The sequence below is a fragment of the Hipposideros armiger genome, unplaced genomic scaffold, assembly GCF_001890085.2.
Source record: "Hipposideros armiger isolate ML-2016 unplaced genomic scaffold, ASM189008v1 scaffold_365, whole genome shotgun sequence".
NCBI lineage: Eukaryota > Metazoa > Chordata > Mammalia > Chiroptera > Hipposideridae > Hipposideros > Hipposideros armiger.
In genome coordinates, this window is record NW_017731715.1 from 1,335,644 (window position 1) to 1,363,303 (window position 27,660).

The 27,660-nt window shown below is 39.0% G+C and overlaps 1 protein-coding gene across 1 annotated transcript; it reads left to right on the plus strand.

Moving 5' to 3' along the window:
- Positions 1-15,234: 15,234 nt before the first annotated feature.
- Positions 15,235-27,413, plus strand: PDK4 (pyruvate dehydrogenase kinase 4). Its single transcript, XM_019662077.1, has 11 exons — positions 15,235-15,637; positions 16,589-16,730; positions 18,753-18,824; positions 18,972-19,156; positions 19,331-19,417; positions 19,874-19,951; positions 21,720-21,796; positions 23,508-23,606; positions 24,083-24,193; positions 24,496-24,609; positions 25,757-27,413. Exons 1-11 carry the CDS (start codon positions 15,508-15,510, stop codon positions 25,898-25,900), a joined length of 1,239 nt encoding a protein of 412 aa, XP_019517622.1. The 5' UTR covers positions 15,235-15,507; the 3' UTR covers positions 25,901-27,413.
- Positions 27,414-27,660: the final 247 nt, after the last annotated feature.

The following is a 27,660-nucleotide window of genomic DNA, read 5'->3' on the forward strand; positions in this document are numbered from 1 at the left end:
CCAGCCCCGCACACCAGGTTCCCCAGCCCGGAGTACTGGTGCTGGGACGAGGAGCCCCCATAACATCTGGCTGTGACAAACAGAAGGTTATTCCAACAATTCAGGTGGGATAGAAAGCTGTAGGAAATCCAGACATCTCATAAATGACCCTCACACAGACTCATTAGCCTGCAGTCACTCACCTTGGGCTCCAGCGGAGGGACGGTGACTTGGGGGGCCTTGAAGAAATACGGGGGGTTAGCCTGAGGTGTGTAGGTACAGGGGGAGGACTGGAATGCAGTCAGCATTTTCCCAGTGAGGAATCCTTCTCCTGTGCAGCCCGCAGAAAGCGCCATCTTTCCTATGGCGAGCACACCCCTACAGGCCAAATCTGAATCTGATTCACCTGGTAAGCTCTGCTGCTCAGCTCTGCTGACTCAGCTGGGACCCTGCCCCACCCAACTCCCACACTGGTGGAAGCACTTTCTGTTAGAGCAGCCAGCCCCTCCCAAACTGCACTCTTTCTTAGAAAACTATCTGAGTTAATGGGTGCCAGGTGGGCGGCGATTGGCCTCAGGGTTGAATAACTATGGTGTACACCTGAAACTAATATAATATTGTATGCTAGCTATATTTTAATTAAAATCTTTAAAAAATAAATAAAAATAAAAATTTACTCTTAAAAGGATCACATTTTGTTGTATGTACATAATAATAAAGTTGATTTTAAGTCAATAATGTAGTTTTAAAAAAACCTACAGAACCATAAAAAAACTCATAGAACCATAAATGTGGTTCTGTAAGTCTTACAGTAAGTAAATAAATATTTATGCCACCTTGTCTTAACTGATTAGATCAAGGAATACCTAGTGGAGCACAGTTTGGGAAATGCTACATTAATTGATCAATGTCAATGTGGAGGGAAGTTTCTTGGAGTTTTTAATCATCAATATGTATTTTAAATCTCAAAAAGGGTACTTTAGTATGTAGCATACTACCATGTAGCAAACATGTATTTGAGCATGGTACTCTTTTTAACACCTGCATCTTGCAAAATTCTTGTTCCATTCCATTTTGTTCCCCAAACAATTGTCTATGGTTCTTTTAAATAGCTTGGTCCTTGACTCTATTCTTATAAACAACTGGCCAAGTGGTAAAAAAAGTATTGTCAAATTTTCAGATGACACACACTAGTTTAAAAAAAAAGCAGGCTATACTATAGAATTTGAATTCACTGAGATCTGAATAGGCAAGGTTGATGAGATTTAAAAAAAACTATTTGGTTTGAGAATTCAATTATTTAAGTGTATATACTTACATACAGAGGAGAGCAGGCTTTGGAGTTTTAGTTGACAATAAATTCAAACAAAAACATATGATCTCAGGATCCAAAAGCAATTCAACCCTAGTCTACACTAGCAAGAGAATGGTGACAAGAACAATAAGTAGGACAACCATTGTAGATAAGTACCACTGCAGATCTGTCGATACAAGATGGTGAAAGGCCTGAGAATAATGGCAAAGAAGAACATCCAAAGTCTGTAGATAATAGTATTTGCCTCCAAATATGTGGGAAAATTTCATGGCATATCATTCAGGCATATTGGTTGCCACCTTCTAGACTTACTTTTAAGAGCTCTGATAGTGCCTAAGCAGGACTACCTTAATCAGAATGAAAACTTGTTCATAAATCTCACAAGATGCAGGAGAATCAGGTTCAGAAAGGAGCTCTGAGACTGGGCAGCCTGAAGTCCAGCAGGGGTCACGCACAGGGGAAATCTTCCACTGTCACTAATGATAAATGACCAGCACCTGCCCCCATGTTCTTGCAGTTATAGCACCCATGACTCAAAACCCCATTGGAGAGCATTCAATGAGTTGGACCCAATTCATGTTCCTAGCCCTGGCTGGATTTATTTTAAGTTCTTCCAGAGACCAGAACTAGCTACAATGAGATGTTTGTTGGTTGAGGACACTATACAGGTGTCCCTGTTTGCAGAAGGAGTTTATGTTAAATGAACTCTTATCTAAGATTCTTTCTCCATGTGGGAAAGGCAACAATTACTCAGACACATGCAGTAGAATCTTAAAATCAATAACAGGCAGACAAGAAGACTGTAGGAGTGGAAGTCACCTTAAAGGTCATCTACAACATTAATCTTTATCAACATGGAAACTGGAACGACTTGGAGAGATCAAATGATTTTTTCCCCCCAGGGACTGTCAATAAGTAAATATCAAAAGAAACATAGAACCCAGGATCTCCATGTCTTCAACCTATCCTTCTCTGTGATGAAATGCTGTTTCCTTTTTTCAACTGAAAAATCTTAGTGATAGAAATATAAAATTTACTGAGAGTCCCAAGTCTACCCACTGTTACTAGAATTCATGTCAACAGAAGACACTGTGGTCATGTGTGGAAGGGGAAGAGGTTGATTAGGGAGGTGGAGACAAGATGAAAACTACATCCAAACCAAAATAAATTTTTCTAATGTGACCTTTCATTGACCAACATGTTGTTGGTTTTGATGTTAACCTTTTCCTGGCAATTAAAGTTTGACTGTTTAAGGAAAAACAATGCCTTTGCCTACTCGCAAGACCTTAGGGAAAAGTCACTGTGAAGGAAAATTATTTTTCATCTGCTTAGTACACTTTTTGACTGATGAAAAATCAATACTTTACCAATTCTTTTTGCAGGTGTTGTCTGTCTGACATGTCTCCTATGTCACCTGGAAACAGCAGTTTAAACACTAATATAATGAGAAAAATTGCCTATGGCTGGTCTGGTACCGCCTAAAATGGATTTGTAGCTAATAAGTAACTGATAAGATGCGTGCTCAAAAAATTTTTTTGAGGGACAAATCCATTATTTGTTGTCACTTTTCTCAAGGTCCACAGAGAAATTAGTTTTAATTTTTACTTGGTTGACAAAACATAGCAAATTCACCTTTCCTGAGCAAGAAGGATAAACAGTACCAGTCACTGAAAGCAATTCTTTCATAAATCAAAACATTGAAACTAGCAGATTAAACCATTAGACAGCTTTCTCTAAAGGAAACGGTACATTATATTATTTCTCCCTCTTCTGTGTAAACACAGAAGAAAAATAAAGGTTTCCCTAAACACATGTCAAGATATCAAGATAAAAAGAGGAAACCTCAGTCCTTCAGAGACTCATGTGTAGTATAGCTTGGTGGCTTCCCACTTCCTTTCACACTGATGTAGGATATAGATTCCTTAACTGCTCCCATCCTGAAACATAGTGTCCATTCATGGCCAAGGAAATGGTATAACCCAGAAGCACTCATTTAAAAGAAAATCAAGAAAATCAAGATAAAAATAAGAAAGAATAAAGGACAGTAGGTAAGAAAAAGAGAAGCCATCCAAAAGTTGGAGCCTCTCATCACTATTACTATTCTTTCCGTATAATTTCTGGGTTTGTTCTCTAATAGCAACTCAATGGTCCTCTATTCTATTGCTCAGCATCTCCAGTGGAGATGCCCCTTCTTCTCAGAGTCTGAGTCCTACCGTTTGGCTGATTTCAGACATTATCAATGACAGCCTGTTTACCGCCCCGTAATACCACAGGTCAGAAGGGCTCATGTCATGGCTTCTTCTTGGCTCGCTCAGTTTTCTTCCAGTGGAGCTCACATTGGGCAAGAGTCCATTCAGACTTGTAAGCAACCAACTTCTTGCTCATTTGCATTTCACCATTAATTCACCTTGGGGGTCACGCTCACCCTTTATATCCCTGATGTTTCAAGAGGAAATGCTCCTACTGAACTAACTTGGGGAACCATCTGAGAGGAACACTGTTTGCACAGCACTTTTTCAAAATAATATGGCAGGCTTCCCAATTCATAGCCATAACATCCTGTGGAGTCAACAAAACTGTTTAAAAAGCCAACAACCACGTTGAATTAGAAAATTCTGTGGGGGCTCAGGGCAACAAAGCTTCTATTTCTAGAATCTAGAATAGTGATCTTCTTACATCATGATCCAGATAGATCTGCCAAGCTTCTTGACACATCTCCACCCCCACTCATCGCAAATATACTTTTTTTTCCTGTATTTTATTTCATTTTAATGCTCTGTGACCCACTAAACTGATTTTATGACCCACTACTTGGGCACAATCTAAAATGCCCTGCTCTAGAACTGGAGACCTTCTCTCTTAATCTGGAGTCATTTCAAGTGGCTATGTTTTAAAGATCCTAAAGCAGTGCAGAGCATTTTAAAAGAACCTCCTCTCATGAAGTTATTGCATATAACATAAATTTGCCAGTCGACAGGTTGTTTATCACTTTGCCATATTCGGTACAGGTGATATTTAAAGCACTTTACAATCTCTGTTTTTCCACTTGAGCAGCAGAATTTGTAAAGGCCACGAAGCCCTCAGGCTTGGCCTCCTGCCTTAGACACAACTTCCAAGCCCTCCTGGGTTATTATTATAGATCTCCCTTTGTTTATTTGACCTTTCCCCTAGTGAGGCTTATTTCCATGAACAGAAACTAGATGTCTGAGAGCTGACGCATGGAAAAGTGACTGAGGCTCCACAGCAGTGACCTTTTACCGACTAAACTTCCCCTTGTTGACTCCACCGCCAGGCGGTGCAGCACAGGTTGTGGGTCTGGGACTGACCTTTCACCTACTTAGCCAGCGCGAGGCACAGTATCTGCTTAATTTCTGCAAGACTGGTTACGTTTCTTCCTTCCAACACAATGTTGATGAAAACTGTGTGCTGCAGAGAGGAGCTGAATTTTTATTTTTAAACAAAAAGTGAATCTATGAATTCATGCCATAGCTAAAGAAAACAATCCCTTTGTTCCAATACACAACGCACTTTAGGTGCCGATGTGCTAAAAGAAGAGGTGAGAGAACCCTGCTGTCCGAGGGTGAAAGAACACAAAAGGGGAGTCAGCACTGTACTGAGACACAGCCAGTCCCCGTTTTCATCAGTTGAGAATATAAACATGTTCTCCATTTGGCGCTGTTAGAGCCTCAAGTTCACTTTCAAAACGGAAGGATTAAAGGGGAAAGAAGTGTGGGATCATGTCATTACTGTTCAAGCTAAAGACAGTCTAGTTTTCTCTCCGGCAAATTCTAATTGTCTCGACATAGAAGGGGTCACCAGAAAAAAAAATCGGTGTCCTTGAAGAAACAACCTGTGGCGTTTTCAGCATCTCTCTGGTTTGTTTTTAAACTCCGTTTCACACAGTTGCCTGGTTTGGGCCAAGAAGACAGACCAACAGGCATTCTTAGTTCTAAAGTGTCCGAAAGGCTAATGTAAAAAGGATCTTAGAATTCCCAAGCCCCAGAAGAGTGTGGCAAAGATTCCTACTTAAACTGAGATTTAGAAATCCCATGTTTCCTAGTAGCTAATGGACTTCCTGTTGCTCTGCCTCAATTTTCCCTCTAAAAGTGCAAGCATTGGGTTAAATGAATGACTTTCATGTTTCCTGTTGATTGTCTCACTAAGGGGCAGTTCTTCAAATAGAAAGGGGAGGGTAAAGGTGGGGGTACTCAGCAGTCCTGAACTGGGGGGGGTGCTGCATGGACCCATAGCCCAGGGGTAACAACGGGTTGCATCCCCCAAACCTGATGCACTGATCTCTAGAGTGGTGTGTTGAGAAGAATCCTGAGGCCAAACGAGACTAAACAGGAAACGATGTTATCATCTATTGTGCCAGCCACAGTTGGAGACAGAGGAACTAACCACTTGCATAATATACAGTTGGTTGAAGTAGTGTTTTTCAAGCAAACAAAGTTTTAGTGTGACATCTGGCTATCTTTCCTTTTACTGCTAAGCATACAGACATACGATGCACTGCACATACTAATAGGCCAGTGGATATGCATCATTGAATTCACCAGGTAGTAAGGAATGTTTGTATAACTGACTAAATTTTTCCATTTTTAACTGGATATTCAGTGAGATGCTGACACAGTTTTGAACACCCTCTGCACTTGGTTAAGCAAAGAAATCACAAAAGGAAGTGACCTCTAAGATTTGTCTTTCAGATGACCCGGTGCAATTGTATTTGTTTTATTATCCGGAACACCAGAAAAGGTTGTCTAAGGCCAGTGCTCCACAAACCAAGGCTGGACTGGATTGTAGCAAAACTTAGAGTTTTCCAAGTAAGAGATTTATATTTGGATCGTGTGTGTGTGTGTGTGTGTGTGTGTGTGTGTGTGATGGGGAGAAGAAATGTCCTGTTTGGTGATAATCTCAGAAAATTTAGACACTGATCAGCAATTAGAGAAAAGCCACAGGACTGGAAGCAAAGTTTCAGCTGAGGATAGTTCAATGTCAGTCTACAGAAGACAAAGGGCAGGAATGATAAGGGAGAGAAAGAGCCAGTTGCGTACTCCTCAGGTCTGGAGTCTCCAAGCTTCTTGGTATGCCCAAGGGGGTTAGAAATAGAAGGCAGGAGAGCGACTGACCCAATTCCCTGTCCTGATTCCGGCATCCAATTCAGTCAAAAGCCTGTTTTGAACAGATATCTACCAAATTCTTTTGCCTGTTCTCTTGCTACATCTATTTTCATTTCAATTCTTGAAATAAGGTTTATTTTCTTTATAATTAACAAGTGACACATGTTTCATTGTTTAACATTTTGAAAAGCACACAAAAAAGCAAATATAAATACTGATAATTCTATCACCCAAAAATAACCACGATGGACATTCTGAGGTGTTTTCTTTATATATATGTTTATGCATTCATTATGTTTGTGCATATAATATTCAAAATATTACCATGCATGTTTTCTGCCAACTTTTCTTATAAAACCATGACCTTCTCACTCATTTGGGTGGCTGGATCATGACTTACAGAAGAAGCCAAAACTACTTACACAGGTTTGGGAAATCTGCTTGGCTGAGGAATTAAGATAAAGGCTTTCTTTTTTTCTCGTGTCCATAAAGCCTATGAACGGTTTCTATGATCCCTACATTAACCCCTCTTAGGGTTCATTTGTGCTGTTGCCAAATTCCCTTCAACTTTTACTCTCTTCTGACCCTCAAACCAGAGAATCTCTTTTCGTTTGAGAGGTCCTAGCGGAAAGCTTGATGTGATGATCTATTGCATATTTACTGCATATTCAAATCTTTTCAAGGCCTAGGCCTTTGAAACCCATTTTCTGCACCAAGACCTTAGGAACATAGCAAGAGTGGAAATGGCTGCATGGAGGATTCGGCAGACAGGACAGGATCAGCCTTCTAGAGTTTCCTGCAGCCCCGTGTGGTACAGTCACAACAAGGGGCACTGAAGAAGGTGGACATGAGACTCTGGTCCAGTGTGTTTTAGGAACAACAGAATGAAATGTTGCCCGTGTACATAAGCACAGACAGAAGCCACAGAGAGAGGGAGAAAACCGGACCCAAGTAGGTCTTTTGGATGAAATAAGGGATGATAAATAGCAGTTTGTGTTCACCAACAATCTTGGACCAGATTTTTAAAGGACAATGGAAGAGTAATGTTTGGAACGCAGAGGGATCACACAAATAAGGTGTGAAAGGCACCTTCTCACCTTCACCCATCTCACCTTCAGGCCATGAAATACTTTGAGTTGAGAAGAAAAGCCACCTACACTTAAGAGGTTACATGATGCATGGTGTCCTCAAGTTGTGGCAAGAATATAAAGGGATGTTCAGAGGAGAACTTAAGGTTTTAGGATGTTTGAAGACAAATGCTGAGTTCCAGGAGGCAAAATGGAAGCGTTTGTAAGAAGGGCAATGCAAGTGAGAGACTAGGTCCAACTGGGAGAATCCCCATAACGATCTGGTAAAGAAATTAATCAAAGACGGATGAACTAAGGGAATAAATAACATGCGGTGCCTGAGTTACATCAGGACTTGAAGCGTAATGGGACTGGTCCAGCCAGACTGTGAGGTGTGACGGTACCATGTAGAGTCCAAAAAGTCACTTCGCTGAACTATGTGGAACCAAATGGCCACAGTTCACTCCTGACCCTGGATGTGTTATGTCAGCCTGGGGCAGAAAGATCCCACTAGGAACACACGGCTCAGGGAAGGCCTGGGTGCCTATTATCTCCTACGGTGCTATGATACGGGAGACAGGAAAAAAAATCTCACAGGGAAGACAAAGATGCCTGTTCATTGATTACCAAGACAGAAGCAGCAGAAGACTAAGAAGTAGATAAAGGTGAGAATGAAAGAAGTGATGAAGCAGGGGATCTAGGGTGGGTAGGGAAGAAATGGAAAACAGAAAATGAATGACGTATCATTAGCAAAAGGGATGGTTAAGGTGGAAGATTTTCATGAATGCCACAACAGGATTATAGAGATTGCAGGAATGAGCTAAATGGAAAAAGAAGCGACAGTGCATTGGGATCAGGGAAACGGGAATCACTGGCCTTCATGTTTTCAGAGGCGAGATGGTCCTGACTGATAATCAGGCATGTGGAGTGGCCATGAAAACGGGTAACAGAAGCACAGTAGTGTCAAGGTCACTGGAATTAAAGAATTCAAGCAACTGTGAGAACAGAAAGTTCAGTATTTCATCCACCTGACCTTTGAAATTGCCTAGGATTATACTGCTTTCCAGCACCCCAATTCTACTTTTCAATTTAATAACAGTGGGCCAAGATACCCATGGGTGGACTATCATCACTCATTGCATGGATTTGATATCTAGAGATACTCTCTCCACGTTACGTTCCCAATTCTTTGCACTCAGGCAAAACACAGTCACACAGGACCACCAGAACTGGCAGTCGCATAGGTAGCAATAGCAGTGGTCTAGTTCCTAGCTGCCTCAACCCACTGTTGCTTCATCCCATAATCCCATGGGAGAAGAAAAATGTAAAGGCTAGTAAGTGCTGGGAAACCACCTTTCGCAGAGCAGTGTACTTCATACACTCTCACTGGTCAAGAACTATTATTGGCTGTAGTGTATAGAGCTCTGAGACACCATGGAGAGTATAATATGGAGATAGAAAGTAAGAAGTGAGACATCCTTCTTCCACACACCTCCAAAACCATGACTGAGAGTTTGGTGTGGTGCCTTCCCAGTCTCTTTACATACATACGTCAACCCATATTCACATATGCAGTTTTCTTTCCTTTCCTTTCCTTTTCTTCTTTTTTCTCCTCCTCTTCCTCTTCTTCTTCCTCCTCCTCCCTCCTCTCTCTTTTCCCCTCCCTCCCTTCCTCCCTCCCTTCCCTTTGTTTAATAAAAATTTTACCATACTATATATATGATGGTTTGTGACATGCTTTTCACAATTAACAAAATATAGAGGACAATTTTCTAACATAAATGAAATCAGGCTAGATATTCTGGTAAGCAGATGCTAAGAGTGGAGTGCAAGAGGGTTTAGGGTTTTTTGTTTGTTTGGTAGAAACAAAAGCATACATTCACCCAGTCTATGGCTGTATGAGTATAACATGTATCTGGAGTCATATTAGTCAAATACTGACTGGATCTCAAAGATTCTGTCAGCTAACTGCACTCCTTCCTTGCAACTCACAGCAAGTATGTTAGTGCATGGGTGCATCATTTATCTACTCATTACCCCAAGAGTAGACAAGTTGTTTGTTTTCAAATTTTTGTTCTTACAGATAATACTGCAATGACAGTCTTGTGCATATAACTTCATGTTCTCTGTTGGTGAAACTATAGAATAAGTTTCTAGAACTTTAATAGCTGAAACATGAGGTACCTATCCTTAAGATTTTTATAAATTCTACCAATTGCCTTCCAAAAAAAATTTTGCCAAATTTACACTAGCACAATAATGTAGGAGTGTGTTCATTTCCCCAGGACTTGCCAACATGAGGTGTTTTTAGCCTTTTTCATTATTTGTCAATTTGATGGTAGAACAATGATATCCCATCACCTTATTACTTTTTGTTTTCCTACTTACTCATTAGTTTGAGCATGTTTCCATGTGTTTATTACACATTTGTTTTTCTTGTTTAGTTAATTTTTCATTTCCTTTGCTCATCTTCCCTTATTACTTTGTAAAAGCAAACATCAAGCATAACTGGGAAGAGCGCTAAGCCTGTATTTGGAGCTATGACAAAAATTCTTCTTGTCTTTCCACAAAGTACCAAGATGTGTTAGTTTCAGGATTCACTAGCTTTCTCCCAATGACATTGGAGCTACAGATACAAAAAAGAATAAACTCTTTTCTTTTGGTGTTGCTTTAGTGAGGAAAAGGATTTGGCCTTGATAAATAAGAAGAGTAAGGAGGCCAAGAATGAAACCAAGTGCTGCTCCAGAAGGAAGTATTATGCACAGAAAAAAAAAAAGTGAGATACGGCCATAGGCTAATAGGAGCCTTGTGTAGAAAAATTGGAGACAGACTCTCACCCAGTTATCTTCACTTCTCAGCAACAGCTTAATAGCCTTTGAGTTCTCATCTTTCCTTCACCAATAATGACAGCCATGACTGTTTCCCCAGTGGTTTCTCATTAACTCAAAGTGTTCTTAAACAAACTCATCATTTGTGTTCCCCCGTCCTCAGTCAACCTATCCTTTGACTTCCCTGCTTCTATTAATGAAATCACTTCCCTCCCAGTAGGACAGGCTTAGAACACCAGAGAACTTGAAAAAAAAATTTCCTTCTCAGATTTGACAAAGGCTAGAGACTCTACCAACAAAATGGTTCTTTTCATTCTCTCTCCTCATTGCCCCAACATCTTTCCTGTTTATCTGCCTGTGAATGTCTATTCAATCTTTATAACTCAGATAACATGTCACCTCTTTCAAGGAAGTCTTCCCTGATGGCTGTGCTCCCCCACCCCCCAACACATACCTTATATGCATCACACTATTCTTTCTTTAGATTATTTACATGTCTTTCTCCTAGACTTGAAGACAGAGACTATACTTTTTTTCATTTTTATGTCCCCAGCACCTCTAATAATGCCTGATACATAATGGTTGTTGAATGAGATCTAGTTGCACGGAATTTTTAACTGCTAACAAATTTGAGCAGGGAGAACATTGCTCTCTACTTAATAAGCTTCAACTGTTTCATGCTGCCTACACCAGGGATCTCAATGTCCTCACACCAGCATTTAAGGCTTCCATGATATAACCTAATCTCCCATTTTGCCCCCCAAAAGGTACTCTAGTCAGCAGCTAGACTAAACTAGTCATCCTTTCTCTACTATATCCCTAGCTGCTACATCTGTGCTTTTGCTCAGGCTTAGCCATCCTTTCCCATTGTCTACCAATAATTTGCCAAATCTTGCTCATCCTTCTAAGGTCATCCCAATTCTCAGAGGAAGCATCCCCTGACCCCCAACAAAGCTCTTCCTCGAAACACTCCTGAGCTCCATTAGCATTGCCACCATCCAGCACCATTACTATCACGACCAACATGACACATTGATTGAACCTCTTTTATGAACTGTTTTCTAATGCACTTAATTGTGAGTTCTTTGCCATGAGGATTAAATGAAAGTTCCATAAGTTAAAAAAAAAAAGTTGGCTATTATGTTCCATCACCACTATTAGTCTGAGACACTTGAGAGAAGATGCTTTTGCACCCATCAAGGCATCTAGTCCAACTCCTGGCACCTAGTATCCTCTAAAACACCAACTATAAAAAACATCAAAAAGTGATTTAGGCTGTGTTTCCCTAATCTCTTCACCAATACGCTTTCACCAATATTCCCTTCTATTCCCCAATAGAAGAGTGCACCATCTCTTACAAGTGTCACTTTCTCAGAGAGACCCTCCTTGCCCATCCAATCTAAGGTAGATCCAGCCCACTATAGTCTTCATAAGCATTTTCTTCATAGCCCTTGTCCTAATTTAATGTATATGCTTATCATCCCCTTGTTATTGTAATGCCTATTTCCCCCACAAGTCTATACTCTCCATGAAGAATCAGAGCATGACTATTTGTTCCCTGATTAATAGCCATTTCTTAAATAATCATCTGTCTGTTACACATTTTGTAAGTATTTTCTCCAAGCCTGCTGATCCTTTTTTTTTTAAGCTGAGCCATCCTGCTACCTGTTGGCAGCTCAGCGGCTGCTCAGCTCGGGCTGGACTCGAACCGCTGTTGCTCAGAGCTCAAACTCTTGAGCGAGCTCTTAACCAACTGAGCCACTCGGCCGGCCCTACTGATCCTTTTTTGTTTTAAAGATTTTTATTGGGGAATTGGGGGAAGGGGAACAGACAAGTTGCTGTCCTTTGGTTCTTCAGTCTAGTTGTGGGGGACATTGCTTCACTGGCCGAAGTTGGCACCATCATTGTGCTTTTCCCAGGCGAGGCAGATCAGTCACCGGCTTCTGGATGGCCGCTCACGCTGGCTGCTGGCGACTCACGGCAGCGCAGCTCCAGGTTGAGCTGTTGTTCAGCATCTTAGCTGTAGAGGGCAGTGTCACTGGCCCTCATATGTGGGATCTGAACCGGGGCCTTCTGGTGTCCCAAGCCAGCTCTTAACCACCACGCCACTCGGCCGGCCCCTTGCTGATCCTTTTTTAACTTTAAACATTCTATAGTCAAATCTGTTCATCTTTCCATCATGGCTTTTGAAGTTCCTGTTATGTATATTTTTAAACGCTTCCTTGGAATATGTTCCTGCAGTGGAAATGTTGAATAGGTGTCTATTTAAGGGTCTTGATGCCTTTTGTCAAATTGGACATGCTCAGCCCTCTGGCAAAAGTGTGACTTGCATTCTTAAAGCTCTCCCAGTGGCCTTATGTTAATAGATTTTGCCAGGCGAGCTGGGTAGAATTCATTTAATTCTAAGTAAGCATGCCCCTGAAAACTTTGGGAATGGAGCGCCTCAAGCAGAGATGCTATGTACAGCACTGTGACAAGGGGGGAAACTTTGTCATACACACACCCCCCAACCATTAGCACCAAATCATTTGATAATCCTCTCATGGTTTACCTTTCCTCAAATGAATACACGGATTTGTCCATACCCATTGCCCCCAAATAAGTCCCTTTGTTTTAATTCTGTAGCAACTGGATTACCTCCAAGGTTCGTGGTTATCCTGAAAATAGAAGAGTCCCTCTCTTTTCAGGTCACTCTCTAATCATGGTACAGGTTTCCCCCACTATCCAAAAGGAAAGTGTTCCTATGAAATCTTTCTTAAGCTCAAGTGGCATAAAGGGAAGAACCAATTACCATGAATTTATATGGAAAAAACTTTGCGCATTCCGAGACCCCAAAAGTAACCTACCAGATCCTCTTAATTATATCCAGTTTTATGCTACGTGTAACACCCTTACAGGCTCTCTTGGACTTTCCTGATACCTTAGCACACATCTTGCTAACAGATGCACAAAATAAATTGAGAGAAAGCGCAGATGTTCGCAGACACAGTTCGACGCTAGGGTGGCTTGATGCTGAAACGCTGAGTTGAGTTCCCAGGGAAGGAGCTTGGTGGTGCCACTCTTGTTGCTCTGTCTGGATAAAACTTCTTGTGAAACAAACACTGAATGCTATTTTCACTTTTCCCCTTTTTCATAAAAGCAAAAATCCGCTGCGGATTTCTTTCGGTTATTGAAAATCGGTACAGGTCTTTCGTAAAAGCAATGGGGTGTAACATAAAATTTTTGAAAAGCAGGATATACCTGCAACATCTAGTGTCTTAGCCAACTGGGTAAACAGCATGACCCGGCTATTCCAGTCCAGCTACCATAATGTTGCCAATTATAACAACAGTTCCCATAATAGAGAAATGATTTTAAAGAATGTAATGCATTGTGACAGTAACCTGGTAAATATTATTGGGTGAGATGACATGGAAACCAAAGTTTGGTGACCTCAGTTCACATTTAGCCATTAGGCATCTCTGTGAACATCACAAGACTTCACCTGACCTTTAATCATCGCCCAACACATAGGGCAGTAGTACTGGGTAAGCCAGGCCAAGCACTCAGCGGGGTTTTCCTAAATTAGAACCGCCTCTAATACATCATTTCCATTGCCTTTCCTCAGCAGATTAAAGAGTATAAGTCTTCATAACATACATTTTTGCTTATTCCAAATCCTACACACATGGCAAGAAAAAGCAAATGCATGCTTTTCTATTCTGTTCTTAGGATGTAATCCAGGAAAAAGAAGGGATTTTTACCTTAAATTTACTTGCTTCATCAGGGAGTTTGATTTAGTCTTTTGGCTTCTTTTTTACAACATTTTTTTACACATTTAAAAAAATTTTCGCTTTATCAAGCTATGCAAATATGTAACAAAGGATTCAGAATATAAAAATATAATTCATAGTGGGATCAAGGCTCATCTGCAAGTGGAGATGCAATTTGTTTCCCCAGCTGTTTAAGCTTGCGTCGCAATAACGCAGGGTCGGAATCATCAAGATGCATCATACATGGTAACAATCTGATCCCTTTCAGAGGAGGAGGTGCAGAGAGGGACACTGTAAGAACATGAATAGCTATAGTATAATGTCATAAGTGACAAAAGCCATATTTGGGAAAGGGAGTAAGGTGAAGCAATCAGGAAAGCTCTCTTGTAGCACAAAGTTTGTAGTGGGCATTTAAGGATAGAAAAGAATGTCTTAGGCAACGATATGGAATTAGGATATTTCATACACGGGAGCTGAGCAAGCAAGTTCTGTGATGGGAGAAAAGGAAGGTGAGTCAGACTGATAAATTGATCCTTTTTTAAATTTTGTTTTTAATTAACAGTTAAACCTAATGGAGAGAATGTGTTACAGGAAAGAAATAAGTCGATGGCCTTTTACCTCCACAAGTAAAAGTTCATGTATTTTGTCCAAGTCTCAGCAAAAAGAACTTCCCGTTCCTGACGCGTGCTGTTCTCTCGCTGTAAGAGCTCTTTAGGGTGCTTAGTCCTCTCGCTATCCAACGGCAGAGAAGCCCATACTTTTCAACGCAGCTGATTGGCTACTGTAAAAGCTCCGCTCTGAGCTAGGGCCAATGAGCTCCTGGAGTCCAGATTCTTGGAAATAGTTTCTGTCCGGGAATGTGTGACATTGAGACAGCCTCGCACTTGTAAACAAGGACGAGTCTGGGTGGGCCCCCAGCCCACACGATCCCGGGCCCTGTCCCAAGTGGCTGATCTCCAGCCCACTTAACCTCCAGATGTCCGCTTTGGCTTCCAACTATTATACCTTCTTACCTGTCACAGCGCCAGGCCACTCTGCGGCGACAGCCGCCGGGAGGCTGCCCCCCCCCCTCAAAAAAAATTCTTTATCTGAGCCGATTGGCTCGGTCCCAAGGCTCAGGACGCATCCCCAAGTCCTAGTGACTCCACCCCGTTGGAGTTGGGGCGGGGAGCGTGAGGGAAGCAAATAAAACCGCAGGAGGCGGCGGGTTGTGGCAAGTCGAGCACTTGAGTCTCAACCCACTCACGGCTCCTTTGACTCACTGCCCGACCCCTCTACTCTGAAGCACCCCTGAACCTCAGCCTAGACAGGGGTGCTCGAGCCCGCCAGCACACTCTCCCTCCTCGCCCGGACGCGCCCCGTCGCCGCTTCAGTTCCAGGCTCTGCTCCTTGCAGCCTTCGCTCTCAAGCCATCCCCAGCCCCTGCTAGGCCTGGTGGGCATCAAGATGAAAGCGGCTCGCTTCTTGATGCGCAGCGCCGGCTCGCTGAGCAGCGCCGGTCTGGTCCCCCGCGAGGTTGAGCATTTCTCGCGCTACAGCCCGTCCCCGCTGTCCATGAAGCAGCTGCTGGACTTTGGTGAGCGGGGACGTAGGGCCCGGGCGGGTGCGCTGGGGTTGGGGTACTGCCTTTATTTTCAGTCCCTGTGCAAGGTAAGGCTGGCCTCAGTGCTAAAAGCCCACTGGGATCCGATTTGCTGCTGAACCTGGAGCCTCGACGCCAGTACACCTTGCCTTTTCCTGGGTCTTTCTGGCGGTTTGTGCCTGCAGGTCGGGGTCACTTGCAGCCCCTCTGATGCTGGATGGTTTGAGCTCATCTTTCCTCTTCTTTCAGTGCAAAGCTTTCATCAAAATAATTTTTGCTTTCAGTCAGCATTTAACAGTGAACGAGAAACCATATTCCCTTGTGGCTTAGTAGTCCTTGGAGAAGATCCCTAATGTTATAAAGTAGTCTTACATTAATTAAGATTTTTATTCGTTAGCCATCCTCCACAGCATACATCTCTGAGTGCCTCACAAATTTGTTTCTTTGCCGGTATAGTTTTCCATGTATTTGCATTCCTGCTGAAAATATTTACAAACTTTCTGCAGTAACCTTAGAAGAAAAATTTCAAGGATTTAAATGTGTTATTATTTATCACTAGTCTGGAAACATCACGACTTCCACCGCACCCCTTTCTCTCCCGCTCCAATTTCATACTTACAACTCTGTGAACGACGTCTCATGGTCATTGTGGCGTTGACTGAACCCAGCACTCTAATGAATACTAAGAGCTGTGGGCTATTCTGACTTCTTGGAAGTGAATTCTCTTCCAAAGGAAAAAACGATAATTCTCATATTGATCACTTAAAAAAAAAAGAAAGACAATGAGGAAGATAATCCTGAATTGTCTATAAACAGTAACCCAACTGAGGGTGAAATATAATTTTATAATATATGTGTTTATTCAATACTGGATAGTTGATTCTATTCAAATATATCACTTAGACATACTTGTTTCCAAAAACTAAATAAACTTTATTATTACAGGTTCGGAAAATGCATGTGAAAGAACTTCTTTTGCATTTTTGCGACAAGAATTGCCTGTGAGGCTCGCCAATATCCTGAAGGAAATTGATATCCTCCCTGATCAATTAGTAAATACCTCTTCAGTGCAGTTAGTTAAAAGCTGGTAAGTGGTGAACCATTCTGAAACAGTTGTGAGTTTTAAGACAATTACCTGAGTATGAATTATTCTAATACATTACCATCATAATTGGAAACCAGGTGGTCTGAATAGTAAATACTTTTGAAATATGTAAACAATTTTTTTTATTAATTTAGGTAAGTTATTTTAAGAGTAGTTTCAAGCTAGAAACAGACATTTTTACCCTGAAAAAGTAGATACTTTCACAATGTAATTTTTACTTCTAGAAATATGAAAAATAATTAACAGTTGCAATTTGTTTTGTATTTTAAATATAATAATAAAAGACAGAGTTTCACATTGCAAAAGGAATCTTATCCTACAAATAGATAGATATGAATGACCACTATTTAGAAAGAGCCTAATCTTTGTTATTTACAAACCAATGAACAGAGCAGGCTCTGGGTTCACATTCTGCTTTTGCCTCTTCCCAGTTGTAGAATCCTTGGCAAGTGTCTTAAATTCTCTGTGCCTCAATTCTCCCATCTGTTATTGAGGGGAATAAAGTATATGCCTCAAAGGCATATTTGAATGTAATTGAATGAGATAATTCATTGAAAAGCACTAACAAAAGTACCCGGCACACAGCCAGCACACTCAGAAAGTGTCGGTTATTATCAACTCATTTTACAAATAAGGATACTGAAGCTTAGAGAGAGTAGTTAACCCAAAGGAGCAGCAGATTTTCAGAAAACAGAGCCAGGATATACACTGAGGAAGGTATGACCAGAGCCCCACCCTAGTCCACTGACTGCATAGCTTTCTATTCTTTGATTCAAGAAACGTATGTATTACATACCCATTAAACAATTACAATCTGAAACATATGCAATCTGTAGTATTTACTGCTGCTTTCAAGACTTCTACTCACCTATGAATGTAGTAGAAAAAATATGAAGACATTCTTAAAAAGTAGTTTTTAAATGCTTTTGATATAAAAAAAATTAAAACATTTGCCAAACAAAACAGAAAACAATACTGACCTGGAATAAAGAAATGTAAATTTAAGTTAGAAAGTTAAGCGTTAAATTGTAGCTTTCTTTTTTTAAGGCATTGTTTTCCAAATGTCTTGGAGTTTTAATTTTTTTTAATTTTTATGAAATTTATTTGGGTGACATTGTTTAGTAAAATTATATAGGTTTCAAATGTATACATCTATATATTGCATTGTGTGTTCACAACCCAGAGTTAGTTCTTCTTCCATCATCATATATTTGACCCCCTTTACTTTCTTTTACCACCCCCCCCCCTTACTCTCTGGCAACCACTAAACTGTTGTCTGTCTATGAGCTATTGTTTGTTTGTCTTGTTCATTTGTTGCTTTCCGTTTTATATCCCACATATAAGTGAAGTCAGTCTTATGGTTCCAGACATTTTCTGTCTGACTTATCATGCTTCGTATGATAATCTCAAGATCCATCCATGTTGTTGCAAACGGCAGTATGTTGTCTTTTCTTATGACTGAGTAATATTCCTTTTTATATATGTACCACATCTCCTTTATCCAATCATCTATTGAAGGACACTTTGTTATTTCTATGTTTGGCCACTGTGAATAATGCTGCTGTGAACATCAGGGTACATATATCTTTACGGATAAATGTTTCCAGATTTTGGGGGTATTTACCCAGAAAAGGGATTGCTGGATAGTATGGTCAGTCTATTAATTTTTTGAGGAACCTCCATACTGTTTTCCATAGTGGCTGTACCAATTTACATTCCCAGCAGCAGTGTATGAGGGTTCCTTTTTTTGGAGTTTTAATTTTAAGCATAATACTTACTTTGCCTTTTCAATTCATTTAAGCAATTTTTTTTAATAGCTGAGCCATCCTGCCACCTGTTGGCAGCTCAGAGGCAGCTCAGCCCAGGCCAGGAATTGAACCTGTGACCCTGATGCTCAGAGTTCACACTCGCCTTTTCAATTCATTTAAAAAAGACATTTTATTTTCAGCCACTTGTATCTGACTATTAAATTTTAAAATTTAAAGCACACCTGTCACTTTACAGGTATATCCAGAGCCTGATGGATTTGATAGAATTCCATGAGAGAAGCCCAGAAGACCAGAAAGTGTTATCAGAGTAAGTTTTATGCATTAGAATAAGTGTCTAAAACTTTGTTTCCAGACATACACCTATAATAAGGGATACATACATTTATAATCTAAAGAATATAAGTGAATGAAACTTATTTGAACTTTCACTAACTGTAAATATGTTTTGGCTTAGTTTTGTAGATACTCTTATCAAAGTTCGAAATAGACACCATAATGTCGTTCCTACAATGGCACAAGGAGTCACAGAATATAAAGATGGCTGTACAGTTGACCCAGTCACCAGTCAAAATCTTCAGTATTTCTTGGATCGATTTTATATGAACCGTATTTCTACCCGGATGCTAATGAACCAGCACAGTAAGTTAGATCATCATGGTCTTGATATATAGAGATGGGTGTAGAATATAAGCCATACTCTAACTATCAATAGATGTTTCACTATTTGGTGGGTCACATTCTTCGTCAGTGGTAGTTCTAATCATCATTATCCTGATTTTTATAACAATATTTTTTGTATTTATTTTTCAACAGTTCTTATATTTAGTGACTCACAGACAGGAAACCCAAGCCACATTGGAAGCATTGACCCAAACTGTAACGTAGCTGCAGTGGTAGAAGGTAATTTCTAGATTTTTGTGTTTCCCTTATTGAGAATGTACACTATATGATTGACATATAGCTGAGGTGACTCTGTGAATGAATTTATATTTAAAGTGTTCCTTTGTATTTTTATAAATACTGACATGAAGTTCCTTTGCTTTTGAGGGCCAGGGTTTTAAACATGCATTTGTAATATTATAAAAAAATCCAAATGTCAGTGGCTAATTTGCCATATTTTTATGTTGTATTTGATTGACCTCTGAAGTATGCATATTCTTACTGCTATAGCTACAACTTAAACACTGTCATAAGTTTTTCTTCAATAAAATATTTAAAACATATTTTTTATATACATAAACATTTACTCTAATGAATATTTTAGATTAAGTGTAGTATACACACTGAAGATTACTTGAAAATTTTACGTGGCACAAATTCATTTCATCATTATAAAAAAAAACACTTCTATTCCAGATGCCTTTGAATGTTCGAAGATGCTTTGTGATCAGTATTATTTAACATCTCCAGAATTAAAGCTCACACAAGTGAATGGTAAGCTATAAATAAAATATATTTTAATCTATGGAAAATTGAGTGTTCTCCCAGTATGATTACTTCTTGTAAATACAAGGCAACTTTTGTGTTCCATTTTTTCCCTTCTAAACTTGCCTAGAATTTGTATACGTGTTGTTTTTTGAAGTCAAGGTTCCCTTTATCTCAATTGGAAAGTTCCAATTGAGCATATTGACTTGCTAATGAGAATCCATAAGAATAGCTTAAACAAATAATTTGGGATTTAGCATAGCAACTAAGTTCCAATATCTTCGATCAAAAAAAGATTGCTTACTACAGAATACAGGGGATGGGGCGCCAGAAGTAAGAGGAACCACTTGGTAGTTTAGGAGATATCCTCTTAAATAAGTTACTCATAAGCTCTAGAATCAAAAATACTTTAAATTGCTCCATAAGAAATAAGCCAGTTGCAGAAGAACAAATACTGCACAATCCCATTTATATGAGGTATTCACAATAGTCAAACTCATAGAACCAGAGAATAAAATAGTGGTTGTCAGAGGCTAGGGGGTGAGGCGGAATGGGGAGTCACTACTCAGTGAGTATAAAATTTCAGTTATGCAACATGAATACTTCTAGAGATCTGCTGTACAACATCAGCCTATAGTTAACAATAAGATATTGTACATGTACACGTAAATCTTTAAGAAGGTAGATCTCATGCTAAATGTTCTTACCAAAGCTATTTTTTTAAATTACACTATAGGTATATATCAGTTTTGAAAGCGGAGCATTCTAGAATAGCTTCAACTCTAGGGTTCCTGAAAAGATAAAGTCTTTCTGTACTGACTGAAGTGATTACATGTTGAATGCAAGGCACAATTTTTATCCTATCCCATAGTTGCTTCTTAAAGCACGATAGTATACTTAAATTGGAATAACATTCTCCTTTCAATTCAAAGTAAACATCTTTTCCAAGTAAGAGTTAATATATGAACAATGTTCGTTGGTGGTAAAAGTTATAATCAAGTTGCTCAAGTTGAAAGTAGCCTAACTCATTGATTGGAGACATGCCAATGTAACTGATTGCGAAACTGAAAAGAGTACAAGTAAAGATTGAAAAATGTCTCTAAATTTTAACCGTATTGTTGCATAATACTTGTAAATAAATTGCTTGAACTGTTTGATAAAATAAAGTGGGAACTGAGCCAGACATTGTGTTTTGTGATTCAAACTTTCCCAAGGCCTGGGACACCAAAGAATAATACTTTTATTTTTCTTCTCAAACAGTACTATGACGTTTTTGTTTCTTTGTTTTCTTTAACCTCTTGGTAAACTTAAGCATATTTAGCCTATAAGATTTAATATTTGGGTGATAAAAAAGAATCAGATATATTATAGATAGCATTAATTTTGATGCTATATGACAGACACATTCATTTTTTCTTCTTTCTTACAGTGCATATAATTTTAACTCTGAGATTGCCTAGTACAAAAGTTTTGAAAATAGAAACAAATAATCCATGTAATCTAATTTATAGCACCCTTGTTGCACACTTCATCTGACTTTATACATTTGTAGAGAAATGCAAAAATTCATCACACAGCAGTAGGTAGCAAACTGTAATAGCATTTTGAATATAAACACGTTGCATTTGCTGTTTAAGAGGGAAGGTTCTAGGTAGGATTTTGGAGGGATGGGGAATATTCCAAACCTGTTTAAGTCTAAAATATTACTCAAATAGATATAGAAGTTTATTTTAATGAAATATTTGTTTACCAATTCTAATGAGCTGAATTTTTCTAGGAAAATTTCCAGGGGAACCAATTCACATTGTGTACGTTCCTTCTCACCTACACCATATGCTGTTTGAACTATTCAAGGTACGTCGCTGCACAATAATTGCAGTATTTTTTGTGTTGTTTTTTTTTAATTCACTGGTCACATTTTTATTTCCTTTATCATTCTGACCAAACAGGAGCCTCAGTGTCTTCTCCCAAGCATGCTTCTGTGCTCCTAACAGAAGGCGGCTACTGTTAATGTTTGAAAGGGTACATCAAGTTCCCTGTAGCATCAATATGTATTTGAGAATGCACAATATGATGCATGATGTGTCAGTGCTCCCAGTTCCCTTTATGTCCGCAGGTGCCCAACAAAGCACTGTTCATTCATGTATTTGTTAAGGAGGGTCATGGGGTCTGTAGGGATCGAGGACTTGTTACTTCCACCCCCACAGGCTGGTCCAGTTCCAAATCTAGAGGTTCAGGTCCACAATTACTGTAGGTGGCAGAGTCCCAACCTGAGTCTAAAATATACTCAGAAGACAGTCCGTTCTTCCAGTGATTTACTGTAATGTGCATATGACTCACCTGGGGATTTTGTTAAAAGGCAAATTCTGATTCAGTGGGTCTGGGGTGGGGCCTAAGATTCTGAATTTCTAATAAGCGAACAGGTGACTGTAGGGCAGTGTTTTTCAAACTTCCAAGTGTGTTAGAATCACCTGGAGGACTTCTTAAAACACAGGTTCTTAGGCTCTGCCCCCAGAGGTTTTAATTCTCTAGGTCTGAGAATTTGTACTTCTAACAAACTCTAAGAAGATACGGATGTTACTGATCTGGAGTAGCCAGGCACTACAATCAAATCCTGTCCTGAATTCTAAGACCAAACTACAATTCTGTACTTAACACCAAAGATGGAAAAACACCTGAAGCTTTGTATTAATCCCAATAGTCCTATGGAGAAAGCCTAAAAAAAGTGAAATCTGCTGCTTTTCTTCTCAGAACTTACTGTTTCCTAACTTATTTTAATGTTAGTGCAAAGAGGTATTGATTATACTACAAACATCAGATCTATTTTATTTCATTTCAGCTAATGATTAGAACTTAATATTAAATAGAAACCAGAAAGCAGATAACTTACCAGCAGAAGGTTAGAGAAGACAGTGGATAAAATAAACCAAAACTGTATTTGTATGAGAATCATCCAGTTGTCTGAAAACTTGTTTGACTTTCTGTTCTGTAAAAAGACTAAAGATTTGATTTATCTTTAAATTACATGGTCCAACTCAGTTATTTTGCATTCATTGGTAAAAGTTATGATAATCACATGCAAATTGAAATTTAATTTAGAATTATTTAGTATCCTTTTAAATAGCGACAACTTTTTCCCAGCAAATTTTATAAAAGCCAATAAATTGGTTCAATGATTCACTGTTCATTTGTTATGTAATAATAGTCTTTGGTGCTTGGATGGAAAATATAATGGAAAGACAGAAAAGAGAGTATTTACAAAATAAACTATAAAAAACGATTTCTACCATTAAATTAAGTTTACAAATAAGAACTTGACAACTAGCAGAACTGTTTTTGCATTAGACATTACTCCCAGGAGCTATATTACATGGTAAATGAATATTTGCCATTATACATCTGCACGACACATTCATAAATGGCTATTTACAGAGTTGTTTTGACTACTAAATTAAAAAAAATAAGAACTTTTAATTACCCTCTGTGCTGCTTTTATTTTTGAAATGGTTATGTATTGTCCCTCATTCTCCTGCCATTGAATTCCTTATGGTGTTGTTTTCTTTAGAACGCAATGAGGGCAACAGTTGAACACCAGGAAAACCAGCCTTCCCTGACACCAGTTGAGGTGATTGTCGTCTTGGGAAAAGAAGATCTTACAATTAAGGTAACCATTCTCTCTTTTTCTATTGAGTCTCTCTTGAGAGAATTAACTCTTTTGCTGCGATGTTTGGATGTGTTTCCCTGTGGCTTGCACTAGCTAATTGATGCCACTTAATATGTTTTTATTTTTTGCTAAAATTTAATAGAACGGTACATTCATTACCATATAACAAAGGTTTAAAAGAAAAATAATGTCATTTATGTGCAAGGCAGCTCAAAATGTTATTAAATGCTTAAAATAATCAAAATATCAACTTTTTATTTTTTGTGGATCTTGGACACCTTTTGAAAACAAATCTTGAAATCAATTAACACCGTGAAAGAGTTAAAAAAGAATCCATAATAAGAAAGCTCTCTGCTTTGAGCAATAGATCAAAGTCATATACCAGGTGGCTTTTGAATGAAGGAAAGACATTTTTATATAGACAAATGCACATTGTTTCTAATGTGTAGCTCTGATGACTTGTTTGTTTGTTTAAGATTTCAGACAGAGGAGGTGGTGTTCCCCTGAGGGTCACTGACCGGCTCTTCAGTTACACATATTCCACGGCGCCAGCGCCTGTGATGGATAATTCCCGGAATGCTCCTTTGGTAAGACCAATTATATGGCTAAGTTCATCCCAGCCACCGAGCTCTAAAGGTAGAGCAAGGATTACAAGAAAGTATTTAGGCAAGTTCATCAATTTAGTTAAATTGGGCGTGGGGAATATGAGAAAGAATGATAAAGCAAGCTAAAAATGGTGATACAATTTAGAGTCTCCGATTGGAAGCAGAAGATATTTATTTGGCTTCTAAGACATCAGTAACAGGCAGGATAATAACTCCCTCCCACATTTTGTGTTCTAATGATCACATCCATGGCTCTTTACCAATAATTGATCTTTCCCCTCTAGGCTGGTTTTGGTTACGGCTTGCCGATTTCTCGTCTATATGCCAAGTACTTTCAGGGAGATCTGCATCTCTACTCTTTATCAGGATATGGAACAGATGCTATCATCTACTTAAAGGTATCCTTTAAATTCAGTAGAAAAAAATCACATTTCTGAGAAGATTGCTTCTTTTCCAGCCCTGAGTCCCATGGTCCACAGTGAATACCCCAAATTGAGTCAATGCAAATAATGTCCATAAGTCATTCTGGTATGTGTATATATACTATTTAATATTTAACATGGTAACTTCCCAAAAAGGAAGTGGAGCCAGCCTACCTGCTTCTAGTGAAGCAAAATTTTTCCCAAGAAGCACTTTAGTTTCAGAATGAGCACATGCTCATGTGATTTTTCAAAAGCAATTCCTTTGGCATCTGTGAGAACAGCTGTACTTTTGTTTTACTTAAACTTGTGGGAAATATATGCTAATAACGTTCCAGCCTCAAAAACAACTGATATCATGATACTCATGACCTTAAGCTGACCTTATTAGAAGTCCAGAAAGGAAAGCTGAGTGCTCACAAGTTGTCAGTAGGATGCTTGGCATTTCCTGTTTTTTTATATTTCTGGTAAAGCCTCAATTTAGTTGTTAAGGTCACTGTCCTGATTCCGTTTATCATTTGCCAACTATTTCAACTGAAAATATATTTACACATATTAGCAACTAAAACATTAAGTCTCCAGGCTTCCATTCTGTACCAGGGAATTATTTGCCAAGTAAATCTTTAACCATCTGAAATAATTAATATGTTTATGTCTTAAATGAGCTGAAGTTCTCAAAGTATTGGGAAGAATTGATTGACTGTATATTTATAGTATCAGGTTTTAATAGATTAATAGTATCAGATTAGGACTCTTACTTTATCACAGATACAACAGTTTTGCCTGGAAAGAATAGCTTTGCTATTCAACTCGACTGTATCAGTAATAGCCAAAAAAGGAACATGTGTAAATATTGAACACAAATTCTGTCCCCTAATTTATAGTCATATATATGCTATTTCATCCTCTATAGGGAAGAGATAATATTTATTTTTTAGTTTTCTTTTATACAATGCCTAGCATACTGTGGGCCCTGGTGTGCTCTTATTACTAAATCAATTAAAAGAATGTATTTGAATGTTTGACAACTTATTTCTGAATATTATTTTGAGTAATCACTTGGAGTGTAAATTATGCCATGAATAATTTCTTTGGTTTGATTTTTTTCCCCACCCTCTCCTTTCAGGCTTTATCTTCGGAGTCTGTAGAAAAACTCCCTGTCTTTAATAAATCAGCCTTCAAACATTATCAGATGAGCAACGAGGCAGACGACTGGTGTATCCCAAGCAAGGAACCGAAGAACCTGGCAAAGGAAAAAGTGGCTGTGTGAAGAGGAGTGCTCAGGACACTTGAAGGGATCAAAGTGGGTCTACGGCAGTGCTGCTTTCTGAATGTTTGCATGTGAACTCTCGTTCCCTCAAACACAAACAACAGCCACAAAAACTCCTTGCACTGAAGGGAAGAGGAACAAAACTCATTTCTGTGACCCAGGAGAGCACAGTGCAGGACTATAGGAGTGAACAGATGGCCAGTTCTTTATTCTTTTCACTTAGAATAATGCTTGGGTTTATATCAAATCCTACAGAAGAGATAAGCTTCAATTTTTCATCTGTCTATCAACAAGAATGGGAAAGGGAGCGAAGTGAAGCTTATAGGCTAGCAGTTTCAATAGACTGATATTTTAGACTTCTGGTTGACGTCATAAGATATCAATATTTACGAAACATCAAGTGTCAATTTTACCAGGATTTTCCTGCCATTCAAAGCAGTAGGGCTTAGTTTACACTATATGATTAGAAATGTGTGTGAATGTACATTTTGTGTACATTGGATGTCTATGTGCTCTAGAGAGGGAAAACCGATGACTAACATAACATTCACTTTGAATGAAGAATGAGTCAAAACATTTTATTCAAAGTTACAGCCAAGGCATTGAGCCTATGTGAAAACTCAGAAGAAAGCCTTTTCTGATAAATACAGGGTCCTTATTATGCTGCTTTCCCTGTTAATACTTCACATAATAGGCGAACACTTAGTGCCAGGTGCCTAGTCTTCAATGAATTTTAAAACATACATTGAATTCAGGATGTTGGTGGTTCGAGAGAGAGAAGAAATTGCCAAAAAGATAGCAAAAATATCTTGCACCTTGCTTTGTTCAGAAATGAAACAGTAGATTGGAAAAACTAATGTTAGGGAAAGAAATCACTCATTCAGAACCTGACTTAGTAGGACGGGCTGTTCTCGACCCTGCAGTGGTGGTAATCCAAGAAGGTCCATTTTCTAGGTTTTAAAAGATATATTTTTGATATACTTAATTTTATTCTCTACACTCCAGCATTAACATGTCTGTAAAACAATATTCCCAATTATGGCTCAAGAACATTAGAATTTAAATACTTCTTGGTGCACATTTAACAAGTAGCCTGGGAGTAAGAGGATTTTATGCCGGGATGTTTTCATTTGTGAACCATTGAGATTGAGAGCTAATGAATGAAAGCTGTAATGCATATAGAACTTTTGGGGAGTTAGGTGTAATATGCAGGTTGACAGGGAAGAAATGAAAAAACAAAAGAAAAGAAGGAAGGAAGGTGGGAAAGAGGGAAGGAAGAAAGGGAGGGAGGAAGGAAGGAAGGAAACAGAAGGCAGGCACCTTGCTGATTTCTCCACAGGTTATTTCAAGAAATGATCCATATTTTCATGGATAAATTATTGGTAAGAAGATGAATTGGTGTCTTTCAAAACAGTATGACTTCTTTAAATGGCTCCCTCACTCTTGCAAGATATTAGGCTTTAATGAGATAATAAAGTCAACTGTGTCAAATTGATATTTAAACTGGGATATAGAAAAGACTAGACTTTGCATTGGAAAATAATCAGTAATCCCTAGTGTTGAACTTAACATTTGTGTTTAATTTTGTCATGGCCTATTGTTGTGGTGCTTCTGGGAGTGGCCATAGAAGCCTTAAACTATTTGTTGTGGATCTCAGATTTCATCATCAGAAGTCTTAGTGATTTTTCTTGATGATGGGATTCTGGCTTATGGATTTATTGATTACACAAAACTATTTGCAGGTTATTTGACTATTAGGT